Raw genomic sequence first — 17381 nt, 5'->3', positions numbered from 1 at the left:
TGAGAGCCCAGGTTGCTCTGATAGTGGCCTTCAACTCTTCTGCGTTTTTGGGTCTGGCATTCTGCATCTTCCTTTTCACAATACCCCACAGATTTTCTATGGGGCTAAGGTCAGGGGAGTTGGCGGGCCAATTTAGAACAGAAATACCATGGTCCATAAACCAGGCACAGGTAGATTTTGCGCTGTGTGCAGGCGCCAAGTCCTGTTGGAACTTGAAATCTCCATCTCCATAGAGCAGGTCAGCAGCAGGAAGCATGAAGTGCTCTAAAACTTGCTGGTAGACGGCTGCGTTGACCCTGGATCTCAGGAAACAGAGTGGACCGACACCAGCAGATGACATGGCACCCCAAACCATCACTGATGGTGGAAACTTTACACTAGACTTCAGGCAACGTGGATCCTGTGCCTCTTCTGTCTTCATCCAGACTCTGGGACCTCGATTTCCAAAGGAAATGCAAAATTTGCATGGTTGGGTGATGGTTTGGGGTGCCATGTCATCTGCTGGTGTCGGTCCACTCTGTTTCCTGAGATCCAGGGTCAACGCAGCCGTCTACCAGCAAGTTTTAGAGCACTTCATGCTTCCTGCTGCTGACCTGCTCTATGGAGATGGAGATTTCAAGTTCCAACAGGACTTGGCGCCTGCACACAGCGCAAAATCTACCCGTGCCTGGTTTACGGACCATGGTATTTCTGTTCTAAATTGGCCCGCCAACTCCCCTGACCTTAGCCCCATAGAACATCTGTGGGGTATTGTGAAAAGGAAGATGCAGAATGCCAGACCCAAAAACGCAGAAGAGTTGAAGGCCACTATCAGAGCAACCTGGGCTCTCATAACACCTGAGCAGTGCCAGAAACTCATCGACTCCATGCCACGCCGCATTAACGCAGTAATTGAGGCAAAAGGAGCTCCAACCAAGTATTGAGTATTGTACATGCTCATATTTTTCATTTTCATACTTTTCAGTTGGCCAACATTTCTAAAAATCCCTTTTTTGTATTAGCCTTAAGTAATATTCTAATTTTGTGACACACGGAATTTTGGATTTTCATTTGTTGCCACTTCAAATCATCAAAATTAAATGAAATAAACATTTGAATGCATCAGTCTGTGTGCAATGAATAAATATAATGTACAAGTTACACCATTTGAATGCAATTACTGAAATAAATCAAGTTTTTCAAAATATTCTAATTTACTGGCTTTTACCTGTATATCCTCGATGAAAACACTTATTCAATGCATTTTTGGGGATGCATTTTTTGCGTCTTGAGCACAGTAGTGCAGCCTCCCTTCTATAAACCTTCCGCTGTAAATAAAGGACAAACGTAGATGCTCTGCACGACTGCTTCTAAAACGCCCATAAAAAGTGGTACATGACAGTGTCCCTGTATTGAAAGCCCTGTATAGTACACGCAAAATCCTCATTTAAATAAGGCGGTCTGCACCACTTCTCAATTGCACACGGAGTCTTAGTAAATCACACGCAACAAGCCCACTAATAGTACACGTTGTTTTATAAATTGTACACACTGTTTAGCACAAGGTATTTAGATCTTAGTAAATCAGGCTCTTAATGTGCAAACATGGAGCAAAAAGAATTGGAGAATTACCTGCCAGCGATTTACAGTTTCTATGTTCCAATTGAAAAAAAACTATTAAAACTGGTTACACAAAAGATAAGCAGTTTTTGGTTTTGCATTGCACCGGTTTGGTGGCTGCAGGATTAGGTCTCTGCTTTTTGCAGATGATTTGGTCCTGATGGCTTCATCTGGCCAGGATCTTCAGCTCTCACTGGATCGGTTCGCAGCTGAGTGTGAAGCGACTGGGATGAGAATCAGCACCTCCAAGTCCGAGTCCATGGTTCTCGCCCGGAAAAGGGTGGAGTGCCATCTCCGGGTTGGGGAGGAGATCTTGCCCCAAGTGGAGGAGTTCAAGTACCTCAGAGTCTTGTTCACAAGTGAGGGAAGAGTGGATCGTGAGATCGACAGGCGGATCGGTGCGGCGTCTTCAGTAATGCGGACGCTGTATCGATCCGTTGTGGTGAAGAAGGAGCTGAGCCGGAAGGCAAAGCTCTCAATTTACCGGTCGATCTACGTTCCCATCCTCACCTATGGTCATGAGCTTTGGGTTATGACCGAAAGGACAAGATCACGGGTACAAGCGGCCGAAATGAGTTTTCTCCGCCGGGTGGCGGGGCTCTCCCTTAGAGATAGGGTGAGAAGCTCTGTCATCCGGGGGGAGCTCAAAGTAAAGCCGCTGCTCCTCCACATCGAGAGGAGCCAGATGAGGTGGTTCGGGCATCTGGTCAGGATGCCACCCGAGCGCCTCCCTAAGGAGGTGTTTAGGGCATGTCCGACCGGTAGGAGGCCACGAGGAAGACCCAGGACACGTTGGGAAGACTATGTCTCCCGGCTGGCCTGGGAACGCCTCGGGATCCCCCGGGAGGAGCTGGACGAAGTGGCTGGGGAGAGGGAAGTCTGGGCTTCCCTGCTTAGGCTGCTGCCCCCGCGACCCGACCTCGGATAAGCGGAAGAAGATGGATGGATGGATGGATGGTTTTGCATTGTTGCCATACCAAAAACCAGGGCCCCCACTGCCTAATTGTATATTGGAATCTGTGTATAGGGCACCACAATCTTTAGTGAGCCACGTTTCGTGTAAAGAAGAGCATGTAAAATGTCAATTTATGAAAGACACAGTGCTAAATATTAAAATTTTACCACTAGTGTATTACTAGTCGTGTCCTGCTCCTGATTAGGATATAATGACATTATTCCCCACGCAGTAACACTGACTCCCCCCATACATTTTAGAAGTATGGGGGGACAATTGACTTGAGTTCAGGGGGCATGACTTAAAGTGGGTGTGGTTTGAACGGTTTGATGCATGTTTTTTTTTATCTGTGTGAAACATTTTTAACACTATTTGAATCAAAATCTACATTTTTGGATCGTTAAGATTACATGATGAACAAATGATTTATTTTCAGTACAAAATAACAAAAAATAAACAAAATGACTCTGGGCTTACCACTACTTATTACTGTCATTATAAATACATTCATGATGGGTGGGTCTGGGAAGGGGATTCAGTTTGTTATTACATTTCATATAGAGCACCCTGGCATTTATTATTTGACATTTTACAAGCTCATTTTGCTTATCAACGCTGCCTTACATGTTGGGGGCGGCGCATAGTTAACAAACTCCCGATGGCCAGTCCTCCCCTGTAACCTGCTCTCTTCCTGGTCCGATATAATGTACTGGAAACTACCGTATTTTCCGCACCATTAGCCGCACCTAAAAACCACAAATTTACTCAAAAGCTGACAGTGCGGCTTTTAACCCGGTGCGCTTTATATATGGATAAATATTAAGATTCATTTTCATAAAGTTTCGATCTCGCAACTTAGGTAAACAGCCGCCATCTTTTTTCCCGGTAGAACAGGAAGCGCTTCTTCTTCTACGCAAGCAACCGCCAAGGTAAGCACCCGCCCCCATAGAACAGGAAGCGCTTCTTCTTCTACTGTAAGCAACCACCCGCCCGCGTAGAAGAAGAAAAAGCGCGCGGATATTACCGTACGTTTCATTTCCTGTTTACATCTGTAAAGACCACAAAATGGCTCCTACTAAGCGACAAGGATCCGGTTCATGAAAAGACGCAATCTCTCCATCCGCACACGGATTACTACCGTATTTCACAGCTGATATTCCTGTGAACCGCACTGTGGAACGGGAGCACGTACGGTGAATATTCGCACCACAGGGAATGAGAAGTCATCCTTCACTGTGGTTCTAGCTTGCCATGCTAACTTCCACCCATGGTGATATTCAAAAGGAAGACCTTGCCAAAAGAGACCTTTCCAGCCGGCGTCATCATAAAAGCTAACTCGAAGGGATGGATGAAGAAAAGATGAGCGAGTGGTTAAGGTAAGTTTAAGTTTACGCGAAGAGGCCGGGTGGCTTTTTTCACGCAGCTCTGTCCATGTTGATATACGTATGTTTGTGATTGCACATTTGCGTACATTTTGGGAGTGAACAGAGTTGTTAGAACGCTGGTTTTTAATATATTATTAAAGTTTGACTGACCTATCTGACTGTTTTTTTGACATTCCTTTAGCGCAGTTAGATGCGGCTTACAACACGGGGCGGCTTATTGGTGGACAAAGTTTTGAAATATGCCGTTCATTGAAGGCGCGGCTTTTAACCCAGGGCGCCTTATGGTGCGGAAAATACGGTATATCCTTCATTTTACAAAAGCAGTGTTTGAAAACATTTATGATCCCACCCACCAGTTGAACAGCAAAGTAACAAACATTTTCAAATAATTTCTGGGAATGATGCGACTCGCTCTTGAATCGAATCTGACCTCTGATTGGTCAGCTGTTGCTTGCTGTCAATCAGTACCACATTGACTAGAAAGCAGCGGCAGAAAGCCAATTAATGTGGGCAGTCTAAAAGTACAAGCTTGGGTCTGAGCGGTGGTTTTACGCCTAGCACAAGTGTTTGACTTGACTCCATTCAATACTGTGCATTATTTTTGTACACTAAAAAATGCAGGGGACATGTGGCCCTTGTACAACCCCAATCCCCAAGTTACATTTGCGTAATGTGGGTTTAGCTCATCAGGCAATTGTAATTAAGGGCTATATAAATACATTTTGATTGATTGAATAATGTATGTGGCGCACACCTTGGTGTTTGTCTCATAAAGTGATGAAACTGGGAACGATTTTTGTATATTTGGGAAATTTGACAATTCATAATTTAAAGGCAGTACGTCGGACACGTTTCCGGTGAGGGTTGGACTCCGCCAAGGCTGCCCTTTGTCACCGATTCTGTTCATAACTTTTATGGACAGAATTTCTAGGCGCAGTCAAGGCGTTGAGGGGATCCGGTTTGGTGGCTGCAGGATTAGGTCTCTGCTTTTTGCAGATGATGTGGTCCTGATGGCTTCATCTGGCCAGGATCTTCAGCTCTCACTGGATCGGTTCGCAGCTGAGTGTGAAGCGACTGGGATGAGAATCAGCACCTCCAAGTCCGAGTCCATGGTTCTCGCCCGGAAAAGGGTGGAGTGCCATCTCCGGGTTGGGGAGGAGATCTTGCCCCAAGTGGAGGAGTTCAAGTACCTCGGAGTCTTGTTCACGAGTGAGGGAAGAGTGGATCGTGAGATCGACAGGCGGATCGGTGCGGCGTCTTCAGTAATGCGGACGCTGTATCGATCCGTTGTGGTGAAGAAGGAGCTGAGCCGGAAGGCAAAGCTCTCAATTTACCGGTCGATCTACGTTCCCATCCTCACCTATGGTCATGAGCTTTGGGTTATGACCGAAAGGACAAGATCACGGGTACAAGCGGCCGAAATGAGTTTCCTCCGCCGGGTGGCGGGGCTCTCCCTTAGAGATAGGGTGAGAAGCTCTGTCATCCGGGGGGAGCTCAAAGTAAAGCCGCTGCTCCTCCGCATCGAGAGGAGCCAGATGAGGTGGTTCGGGCATCTGGTCAGGATGCCACCCGAGCGCCTCCCTAAGGAGGTGTTTAGGGCATGTCCGACCACGAGGCCACGAGGAAGACCCAGGACACGTTGGGAAGACTATGTCTCCCGGCTGGCCTGGGAACGCCTCGGGATCCCCCGGGAGGAGCTGGACGAAGTGGCTGGGGAGAGGGAAGTCTGGGCTTCCCTGCTTAGGCTGCTGCCCCCGCGACCCGACCTCGGATAAGCGGAAGAAGATGGATGGATGGATGGATAATTTAAAGGGAAACTGCACTTTTTTGGAATTTTGCGTATTGTTCACTATCATGAGAGACAAGACGACAAAAGGCTTTTGTTTTTTTTTCCATTCTAACATACAAAATCTGGCTCATTCTTGGTAGCTAGCAATGCAGCAAATGGGAGCAATCAATTCTACCTCTAAATCACTTTAAAAATGCATTTAAAAAACGTCACCAATACTTAATTTACGTTCCGTAACCTGTGTTATAACTAAACCGTAGCGACAATGCACAACACAAGGCGATAAGACACCAATCTGTACTGACTGAAAAACATGAACAATCATATAACAGTATCTGTAAAGTATTATTTCATGTTTCGTTTGTACACAGCTAGCCAGACAGCGTATGTACTGTAGTTGTAACAACACGCATGATGTGCTACGTGTATCATGATTTATATAAAGTGTGACTCACTCAGTGGACAGTTGTTTGTTTGGTCCAGCTGGCCAGAGATGTTTTTTCTGGTTTATTTGCAGTAAGCACACCATTTATGTCGAAATAGCTTGTCTCCAAATTCCACATATGCAGCTTCTAGTCACTTCACCTCACTCTATAGGCTTCTGTTTGCTCTAACGTTTCACCCTCTTCTTTGTGCTGGCTTCTATAAGCAGAAATTAATCCTCCTTTCTTTCAGCTTCAAAAAAAATACGGTTGTGAATCCTCATTTGTTCAAGAATAGTCATCTTGGTTGTTTGTTACCAAGTCTGCCATAATTAAAACATACACAGACGTTTCGTATCCGGAAGTAGGAACACACATTGTCGGAGGTGCGTTGCTACGTAAACGAAAATCATTGCGCGTAAGAAGTCAGTCCCGGAATTGATTAAAATGATCAAAATAGGGTAAATATTGAACATATTACATATTGTTATAAACGTGTTTGTTAATACATTATATGACGCGTGGCGCAGTGGAAGAATGGCCGTGCGCGACCCGAGGGTCCCTGGTTCAATCCCCACCTAGTACCAACCTCGTCATGTCCGTTGTGTCCTGAGCAAGACACTTCACCCTTGCTCCTGATGGGTGCTGGTTAGCGCCTTGCATGGCAGCTCCCTCCATCAGTGTGTGAATGTGTGTGTGAATGGGTAAATGTGGAAGTAGTGTCAAAGCGCTTTGAGTACCTTGAAGGTAGAAAAGCGCTATACAAGTACAACCCATTTATCATTTTATTTATAATGTATTAGAGGGCCTTAAAGGCTACAACAATGTTTTATCATCTTTAAAATCCTTTAAAAAAGACGTATGTGTTCTTGTCTCGCCTAATGATTGTAAACGATAGGCAAACTACCAAAAAAAGTGCAGGTCCCCTTTAATAATCTTAACGTTGTTGTTTTCTGCAAAAACAAATGGTTACTCAACAATTTTGTTTGTCGGCACAAAACATGCATTAAATAAAATTCATGTTTGATTATCCATCCATCCATCTTCCGCTTATCCGAGGACAGATCGTCGGGGCTGTTTGATTAACAAAGTATAAACATTGTTTAACAGAAATAATAACATATGATTTTTATTATATTGAGGATTGGTCTCCAAATTTAATGCTGCTTAGTACCCAAATTTAGACTGGAACTGAACCGTGACCTTAATACCGAGGTACATACTGTGATAAGGACGTACCCTTCGTTATTTGATAGCTTCTTATCTCATTAACATTCAACCTTCCACTTTTACTCACTATTTACATCTCAGAATCTTTTTTTTCTACTTCTGATGCAGGCCATGTTTCATCTATTTTTTTGGGTAAGCCACAGGACAAGAAAAAAGAAGATGCAGACCACTCCTTATGCATCAGTGGGTGACGTCTCTGCGCCTCGACGTGCCTTGCGACTGGCCCCACTATGGACGAGACCAGGGGTCCCCAAACTATGGCCTACGGGAAGTCCAAAAAAAACAAAAAAGGAAAACATTTTTAAAATCTGTCCTTTCTAATCCATGTTCTACCACTTGTTACTCTCGGTGTCTCCTAGTCACTCAGGAAAATCATATTGTCTAAAAATGCATTTTCCCATTGATAACGACTATTAGTCAATTAGTGTGCGAGGAATATATATATATATATATATATATATATATATATATATATATATATATATATATATATATATATACATACAGGTAAAAGCCAGTAAATTAGAATATTTTGAAAAACTTGATTTATTTCAGTAATTGCGTTCAAAAGGTGTAACTTGTACATTATATTTATTCATTGCACACAGACTGATGCATTCAAATGTTTATTTCATTTAATTTTGATGATTTGAAGTGGCAACAAATGAAAATCCAAAATTCCGTGTGTCACAAAATTAGAATATTACTTAAGGCTAATACAAAAAAGGGATTTTTAGAAATGTTTGCCAACTGAAAAGTATGAAAATGAAAAATATGAGCATGTACAATACTCAATACTTGGTTGGAGCTCCTTTTGCCTCAATTACTGCGTTAATGCGGCGTGGCATGGAGTCGATGAGTTTCTGGCACTGCTCAGGTGTTATGAGAGCCCAGGTTGCTCTGATAGTGGCCTTCAACTCTTCTGCGTTTTTGGGTCTGGCATTCTGCATCTTCCTTTTCACAATACCCCACAGATTTTCTATGGGGCTATGGTCAGGGGAGTTGGCGGGCCAATTTAGAACAGAAATACCATAGTCCGTAAACCAGGCACGGGCAGATTTTGCGCTGTGTGCAGGCGCCAAGTCCTGTTGGAACTTGAAATCTCCATCTCCATAGAGCAGGTCAGCAGCAGGAAGCATGAAGTGCTCTAAAACTTGCTGGTAGACGGCTGCGTTGATCCTGGATCTCAGGAAACAGAGTGGACCGACACCAGCAGATGACATGGCACCCCAAACCATCACTGATGGTGGAAACTTTACACTAGACTTCAGGCAACGTGGATCCTGTGCCTCTCCTGTCTTCCTCCAGACTCTGGGACCTCGATTTCCAAAGGAAATGCAAAATTTGCATGGTTGGGTGATGGTTTGGGGTGCCATGTCATCTGCTGGTGTCGGTCCACTCTGTTTCCTGAGATCCAGGGTCAACGCAGCCGTCTACCAGCAAGTTTTAGAGCACTTCATGCTTCCTGCTGCTGACCTGCTCTATGGAGATGGAGATTTCAAGTTCCAACAGGACTTGGCGCCTGCACACAGCGCAAAATCTACCCGTGCCTGGTTTACGGACCATGGTATTTCTATTCTAAATTGGCCCGCCAACTCCCCTGACCTTAGCCCCAAAGAAAATCTGTGGGGTATTGTGAAAAGGAAGATGCAGAATGCCAGACCCAAAAATGCAGAAGAGTTGAAGGCCACTATCAGAGCAACCTGGGCTCTCATAACACCTGAGCAGTGCCAGAAACTCATCGACTCCATGCCACGCCGCATTAACGCAGTAATTGAGGCAAAAGGAGCTCCAACCAAATATTGAGTATTGTACATGCTCATATTTTTCATTTTCATACTTTTCAGTTGGCCAACATTTCTAAAAATCCCTTTTTTGTATTAGCCTTAAGTAATATTCTAATTTTGTGACACACGGAATTTTAGATTTTCATTTGTTGCCACTTCAAATCATCAAAATTAAATGAAATAAACATTTGAATGCATCAGTCTGTGTGCAATGAATAAATATAATGTACAAGTTACACCTTTTGAATGCAATTACTGAAATAAATCAAGTTTTTCAAAATATTCTAATTTACTGGCTTTTACCTGTATATATATATATATATATATTAGGGATGTCCGATAATATTGGCCTGCCGATATTATCGGCCGATAAATGCGTTAAAATGTAATATCGGAAATGATGAAGTGAAGTGAATTATATTTATATAGCGCTTTTTCTCAAGTGACTCAAAGCGCTTTACATAGTGAAACCCAATATCTAAGTTACATTTAAACCAGTGTGGGTGGCACTGGGAGCAGGTGGGTAAAGTGTCTTGCCCAAGGACACAACGGCAGTGACTAGGATGGCGGAAGCGGGGGTCGAACCTGCAACCCTCAAGTTGCTGGCACGGCCGCTCTACCAACCGAGCTATACCGTCCCAAATGATCTGTATCGTTTTTTTAATTATCGGTATCGTTTTTTTTTGTTTTTTTTTAATAAATCAACATAAAAAACACAAGATACACTTACAATTAGTGTACCAACCCAAAAAACCTCCCTCCCCCATTTACACTCATTCACACAAAAGGGTTGTTTCTTTCTGTTATTAATATTCTGGTTCATACATTATATATCAATATATATCAATACAGTCTGCAATGGATACAGTCCGTAAGCACACACGATTGTGCGTGCTGTTGGTCCACTAATAGTACTAACCTTTAACAGTTAATTTTACTAATTTTCATTAATTACTAGTTTCTATGTAACTGTTTTTATATTGTTTTACTTTCTTTTTTATTCAAGAAAATGTTTTTAATTTATTTATCTTATTTTATAATTTTTTTTAAAAAGTATCTTATTTTCACCATACCTGGTTGTCCAAATTAGGCATAATAATGTGTTAATTCCACGACTGCATATATCGGTTGATATCGGTATCGGTTGATATCGGTATCGGTAATTAAAGAGTTGGACAATATCGGAATATCGGATATCATCAAAAAGCCATTATCGGACATCCCTAATATATACATACATATATATATATATATATATATATATATATATATATATATATATATATATATATATATATATATATATATATATATATATGTGTCTTAATAAGGTTATCCAAAAAATAGTGCTCGATACCGTAGTAGAGCGCAATATATGTATGTGTGGGGGAAAAAAATCACAAGACTATTTCATCTCTACAGGCCTGTTTCATGAGGGGGGTACCCTCAATCGTCAGGAGATTTTAATGGGAGCATTCGCATACCATGGTTTATATAGGGCACAGAGTGGGTGGGTACAGGCTGGCCAACCAATCACCACGCCCCTAGGCCAGCCTGTACCCACCCACTCTGTGCCCTATACAAACCATGGTATGCGAATGCTCCCATTAAAATCTCCTGACGATTGAGGGTACCCCCCTCATGAAACAGGCCTGTAGAGATGAAATAGTCTTGTGATTTTTTTTCCCCACACATACATATATATATATATATATATATATATATATATATATATATATATATATATATATATATATATATATATACAGCCCAAATTGTTATAACCCAATGCGGCCCCCGAGTCAAAAAGTTCGGATGAACCACTTTGCATCCATTGCACCGGTCGCCCAGGGAGGGGGTCCCCACATCTGTGGTCCCTTCCACGGTTTCTCGTTGTTCTCATTGAGTTTTTTCTTGCCCTGATATGTGATCTGAGCTGAGGATGTTGTTGTGGCTGGTGCAGCCCTTTGAGACATTTGTGATTAAGGACTATATAAGTAAACTTTGATTGATTGATTAAAATATGAACTGTCCTACCACCATATTACCAAGGAACCCTGCCTTCCAATTTGTACATCACGTACAAAATGATTATTCCATCCATCCATCCATCCATTTTCTACTGCTTGTGCTATTGAATTAATTATTAGGTGGGTAGGAGATAAATAAATCATTTATGTTTGCATTAAAGCCCAGTGTTAAGACGGATGAAAAATGAGTGTTGGAATCTGTTATCATTTCTGGGTGTGAAACAGAATTCTCTCAAAGGCCTTCCTGAAGTCTCTGTTAAAAATGGTGTATATGATCGGGTTCAGGCAGCTATTGCAGTAGCCGATCCAGAAAAAGAGGTTGAAAAGAGCATCGGGGATTGTACATTTGTCTCTACAGAGTGCATGCAGACTGTAAGTGAAGAAAAATGGGAACCAGCAGAGGACAAATACTCCCATCACCACTGCCAGAACAAAAGTGAAGCGTTTCTCCCTCATTTGTGCCACTTTGCTTTTGGACAAAGAAGTGTGTCGCCTCGGAAGCGGCACAGGAGAAGGGAGGAGGAAACGCTGGGAGCAGTGGTCGGATGATACCCACGATATGGAGGCACAAGATGGAGGAGGAGGCTTCAACCTTCTTGCTGGTCCCTCAGTGTCCTTTCCAGCAGCTCTCCTGGAGAAGCGGAGTGAGGCACAAAGCGAAGACGTTTTCGCGTTGTCATCCCGTGCTCTTTCCTCTAAGACAATTTGGTCCAAGTCTTCTCTTTTGCGGTCGTCTATGATGGCAGAGATGTGTCTGCCTCCTGGCGGTGGGACGTCCAACTTTGTGCACTTGGCTCCCTCTCTTTGGAAAGACCTCGGGGCAGCCCCGAAGCAGGTCTCCGACTGAGACGGTTGGCGCTCCATCACGTTCTTGGCCACGAACACGGTGGAGGCTCGCTGCTTGGCAACACGATATATCTTACAGTAAACCAATATCATGATGACTCCAGGTACGAAAAAGGACACGAGGCAGGAGGACAGGATATACCACGTCTGGTTGTTGAGAAGACACTCGTGCCTCTGCGGGTGTTGGACCTCACCCGTTGAGTCCGAATGTTCTTCCGTCTGCGTCATCAGGAGAGGCGGTGAGGAGATGACGATGGATATCAGCCACACTACACTGATCATCACTTTGATCCGCTTGGGTGTCCGTTTGCGGTTGTAGCTGACGGCTTTGGTGACGGACCAGTAACGGTCGAGACTGATGGCGCAGAGATGGACAATGGATGAAGTGCAAAACAGAACATCCAGAGCCAGGTAGAAGGAGCACCAGGTGGAACCAAAATACCAGTAGCCCATCACCTGGAAAGAGGACAAACCTGTTAGGCAAGCCATCAAGGAGGATTTTCCATTTTCCGTCATTATGGTGCTTACATCGCATCCGGAAAGTATTCACAGCGCTTCACATTTTCCACGTTGTTATGTTACATCATTATTCCAAAATGGAATAAATACATTTTTGTCCTCAGAATTCTACAGACAATGACAAAGTGAAAAGGTTTTAATTTTTTGCAAATATAATAAAGATAACAACAATTACATGTACATAATTACTCACAGCCTTTGCTCAATACTGTGTTGATGCATCTTTGGCAGCAATTACAACATCAAGTCTTTTTGAAGACAATGCCACAAGCTCGACACACCTATCCTTGGGCAGTTTCAACCATTCCTCTTTGCAGCACCGGGAAGCATTGGTTTTCATCAAGGGTGTCTCTGTACATTGCTGCATTCTGCTTTTCACATTGTCATTATGGGGTATTGTCTGTAGAATTTTGAGGACAAAAAATAAAAAGCAATTTATTCCAAGGCCGTAACATAACAAAATGCAGAGGTGTGGACTCGAGTCACATGACTTGGACTCGAGTCAGACTCGAGTCATGAATTTGATGACTTTAGACTCGACTTGACAAAATGTAAAAAGACTTGCAACTCGACTTAGACTTTAACATCAATGACTTGTGACTTCACTTGGACTTGAGCCTTTTGAATTGACATGACTTGCTACTTTCCCCAAAACCCAAAGATGAAAAAGTTATTCGGGAGCGCTCCGTATTTTTCATTGTGTACTTGTCTATCAGCGTTGCGTGTGTCAGCTGGTGTGCTCTCAGTACAACAGCCAATCAAATTAGATCTACTTTGTTTTCATCACACAGCATTCATCCAATCAAATTGCAGGACAACCAACGAAGAAGACATGTCCAAACCACACGCCAGTGAACAAAAAATGATACCTAAAATAATTTTGTTTGGGTATAAAAATTACGAGGTGGTCAACACAAAACGGTTTGCAGTATGCAACACATGCGGTTCGAAAATTACTGATGGAGAGGCAACAACTTCCAACTTCGTCCGGCATTTGAAGTTGCACAAAGAACGGTAAGTTTTGAATGTAAGATAACGTTTATTGGCTAAGTAACGTGACTTTTATTTGCTGTGTAGTTAAATCAGTGAGGCTGTAAACTCACTGCTAACGTTATAACGTTATTGCAAACACGGGAATCTGTTGCAGTTCACTACCTTATTCATACTTTTTGTTCAGTGATTTTTTTCAAGCAGGGTTACGTTAGTCAACATATCACACGTAACGTTAGACGGCGGTCAGCAGCACCGCGTATTTTAGCCACCTAAAAAAAGACAAAAATAGTAAAATAAAGGTCAGTTAAAATGTATACTATATTATGAATATGTGTACCGTTTTAGCTAGCTTTCTGACATACTGTTGGTTGTTTACCTCAGTGGTCCCCAACCACCGGGCCGCGGCCCGGTACTGGTCCGTGGATCGATTGGTATCGGGCCGCACAAGAAATAATTTTTTTTTCTTTTTCCTTTTTTAATTAAATCAACATAAAAAACACAAGATACACTTACAAGTAGTGCACCAACACAAAACAACTCTCTCCCCCCTTTTGTTCTGGGCATTGAACATGAAGACTCTTCCTTCACTGTTCCGAGTGGCCATGAGAGTCTTGGCAGTGCCTGCCTCCAGTGCTCCAGTGGAGCGAGTTTTCAGCCATGGTGGCATCATACTACGCCCCCATCGTGCACAAATGACTGACAGACTCTTGGCTAATTTGGTCTTTTGCAAATGCAATGCAGCATAGGGCCCTGACATATAAAAAGTACAACTTTTTTGTTATGTTCACGTATATGTCATGTTTTTTCAATGTTAACACTTTTGTACAAATAAGTACATTTGCACTTTATTTTTCAATGTGTTTGTTCTGTAAAGGAATGAGTTAATGTTTAAAATGACTGGTTAATAGTGCTATTATAAAGTGCAATGTCAGCACAATTTTCTTTCCTGCAATTTAAAATGCACTTGTTTTAATAAATAAATACAGCGTTTGAAAAGCATACACAATCTGTGTTAATATATTAGTCTGTGGTTAAAAGGACTTGAAAGGACTCGAAACTCAAAATGCAGGACTTAGGACTTGACTTGAGACTTTCCAGTCTTGACTTTGGACTTGACTCGGGGCTTGCCTGTCTTGACTCGGGACTTGACTCGGACTTGAGGGCAAAGACTTGAGACTTACTTGTGACTTGCAAAACAATGACTTGGTCCCACCTCTGACAAAATGTGGAAAAAGAGAAGCACTGTGAATACTTGCCGGATGCACTGTAGTTTGTTTCTATCTCAGCTGACTTTAAATGTGTTAGTGCTTGAGTTGAAGTCCCGAAGTGATGTAAAGGAAACATTTTGGAGTGGTTTTATTGTGACCGTTATGTGCCTATGCCAGGATGTGGCTCCCTTATAATTAGTGTGTTCATTTGTGTAATATTTTTTCCCCATTAAGGTCTTTTAAATCCAGTTTAGCATTCCAAATTTGTGGTGTCCCAACCTGAAATAGATATCGGATACAAAAATTTGTCTCAGATGATATCGCTTTGCATGTAAAATCTCTGATACAAGCTCCGATATGAGCAATCCTGCAGCGCGTTTACTTGATTGACAGCCAGTCAACATGTAAATGTCCTCCAATAAGCACACAAGGCTGGTCTTTCCTTGAATTTTAGTGAAGTCATCTACAAAAGATAAACATAGTAGGCTGCAGGTTGCTAGGAGCAAGCAGCTACACGACAGCTAAGCACACAATAGCACAAAAGCTAGACAAGCGTAATAATTGTCCCTAATTGAACAATATTGTAGGCTGAAACAGCACATTTGTCAAAATAACTAAGCATCATATAATTATAGTTGCATATTACTGACATATTCAAAGTAGAAGGTAGAAGCGTATTAGAAAGTTTCCAATTACTAACATAGCCGCATTATTCTACTTGTGTCATGTGTTTTATTGACATTATTGTGACAACTAGGTAAATGAACAATCCACTTCAACTTAAAGCATACTCAAGTGTAAATCCAATCCAGATGGTTAATAACAGAGGTGAGACCAAGTCATTGTTTTGCAAGTCACAAGTAAGTCTCAAGACTTTTCCCCCAAGTCTCAAGTCATGTCCGGAGTCAAGACAGGCAAGTCCCGAGTTGAGTCCAAAGTCAAAACTGGAAAGTCTCCAGTCAAGTCCCAAGTCCTGCATTTTGAGTTTCGTGTCATGTCTGTGTTGATCATGTTTTTGTTTGGCCATGTGCTGTTTGGTTTTGGACTCTTTTTAGTTCCTGCTTTTCACTCTCTTGTCTTGTTTCCATGGTTACCCATTAGTTTTCACCTGTCACGTCACGCACCTGTTTCACGTTTTGAGTCACGCACCTGTTTTCGTTAATCATGTCTGTGTTATTTAAGCTTTTCTTTTTCTGTTGGTCAGTCTGGCGACATCCACATTTATGCTCTGCACATTCCTGACACTTGGTTTCATGTCCATCGTTCATGCTGCTCCTTTAGTCCATGCCAAGTAAGTTTTTGTTTATTAATACCACAGTTAGTGTTTTTTGTTGTTCATAGTTTCTGCCTTTGTGCAAGTTTTGTGTTAATAGCCAAGTTTTGTACCTCCACTGCGAGCGCCTTTTGTTTGTTCCCTTTTTTTGAGTGTTAATATTAAATCATGTACTTACATTCCCGTCTCGCCCGAGCCAACTTTCCGTTGCCTTCCGGAAAAGCAAACACCCAGGACCAAGTCCTGACATTATGTCGCCAGCAGAACAGTTTTTCCACACAAAAGTTGGACAGTTTGGACGAGGCAACGTGGGAGGTCCTCCGCGCCATGGAAGCCGAGACGCTTCGCTATTCCCCGATGGAGCGCAAGAATCTCATCTGGTGCCCTGACGACGCTAACGTGTCTCCCCAGCCACGGAAGCGCCGCCAAAGGCGAAGGACGTCAGGAAGAACTTCCGCGAGCCGGCAGGACACGCCGCTCCCACAAGCCCCTCCCTCTCCGGGCGGAAGCAAGCAGCAGCCAGCCCGGCTTCGCCCTGATGACGTCAAAGACCAGGATTTTTTTTCTGAATTCTTTTTCTTTTGATCCCCCGTGCCCCAGGACTCAAGCCACGCCCAAGTCACAAAAAAACAAATTTTCACCCACAAAATCACAGGTACAAAATAGACTTTTTGGACAATTTAAAGGGAAAGTTTCTGCCCCCCTCCTGACCTCCCTCCACCCACCCAAAAAAACGGTTCCAGACCGCAGGGAGCGTGTCTGGTATCCGCTCCTTGAGGGGGGGGGGCTAGGGCTGGGAATTGTTCAGATGGGGTGGCTCAGCATCACCAAGCCAAGCCACAGCCACCAGCACGGCCGCCGCCACCGGTCTTTCGGCCTGCGAAGCCGCAACCTCCGGTTCGGCCACCACCACCGGTCTTTCAGCCTGCCAAGCCGCAACCCCCAGCTAGGCCACCTCCACCTGCACCAAAGCTAGCACCTGTCGCTGCACCCCGGCTAGCACGTGTCGCTGCACCACGGCTAGCACCTGTCACAGCACCTGTCACAGTACCACGACTAGCACCTGTCGCTGCAACACGACTAGCACCTGTCGCTGCAACACGGCTAACACCTGTCGCTGCAACACGGCTAGCACCTGTCGCTGCACCACGGCTAGCACCTGTAGCTGCACCACGGCTAGCACCTGTAGCTGCACCACGGCTAGCACCTGTCGCAGCACCACGGCTAGCACCTGTCGCCGCACCAAGGCTAGCACCAGCTCCACCCCGTCAAGACCCACCACGCCAAGCTACGGTACCAGCTCCACGCCGCCAAGCGCCACCAGTCGCAGTTCCACGCCGCCAAG

General features: G+C 43.6%; 1 protein-coding gene across 2 annotated transcripts in view; it reads right to left on the bottom strand.

The window, feature by feature from the left end:
• Positions 1-11141: 11141 nt before the first annotated feature.
• LOC133616065 (alpha-2Db adrenergic receptor-like) overlaps positions 11142-17381 on the bottom strand; it is a 41285-nt gene continuing 35045 nt past the window's right edge. For both annotated transcript variants that reach the window (XM_061975108.1, XM_061975107.1), the window contains one exon: positions 11142-12499. In XM_061975108.1, the coding sequence (XP_061831092.1) occupies positions 11402-12499 (1098 nt within the window). In that variant the 3' untranslated portion in view covers positions 11142-11401. The remainder of the gene's footprint in view (positions 12500-17381) is intronic.

The sequence above is a fragment of the Nerophis lumbriciformis genome, linkage group LG15 (assembly GCF_033978685.3).
Source record: "Nerophis lumbriciformis linkage group LG15, RoL_Nlum_v2.1, whole genome shotgun sequence".
Lineage (NCBI taxonomy): Eukaryota > Metazoa > Chordata > Actinopteri > Syngnathiformes > Syngnathidae > Nerophis > Nerophis lumbriciformis.
The sequence above is the reverse complement of the archived record's forward strand: the minus strand, read 5'-3'. Positions and strand labels throughout refer to the sequence as shown.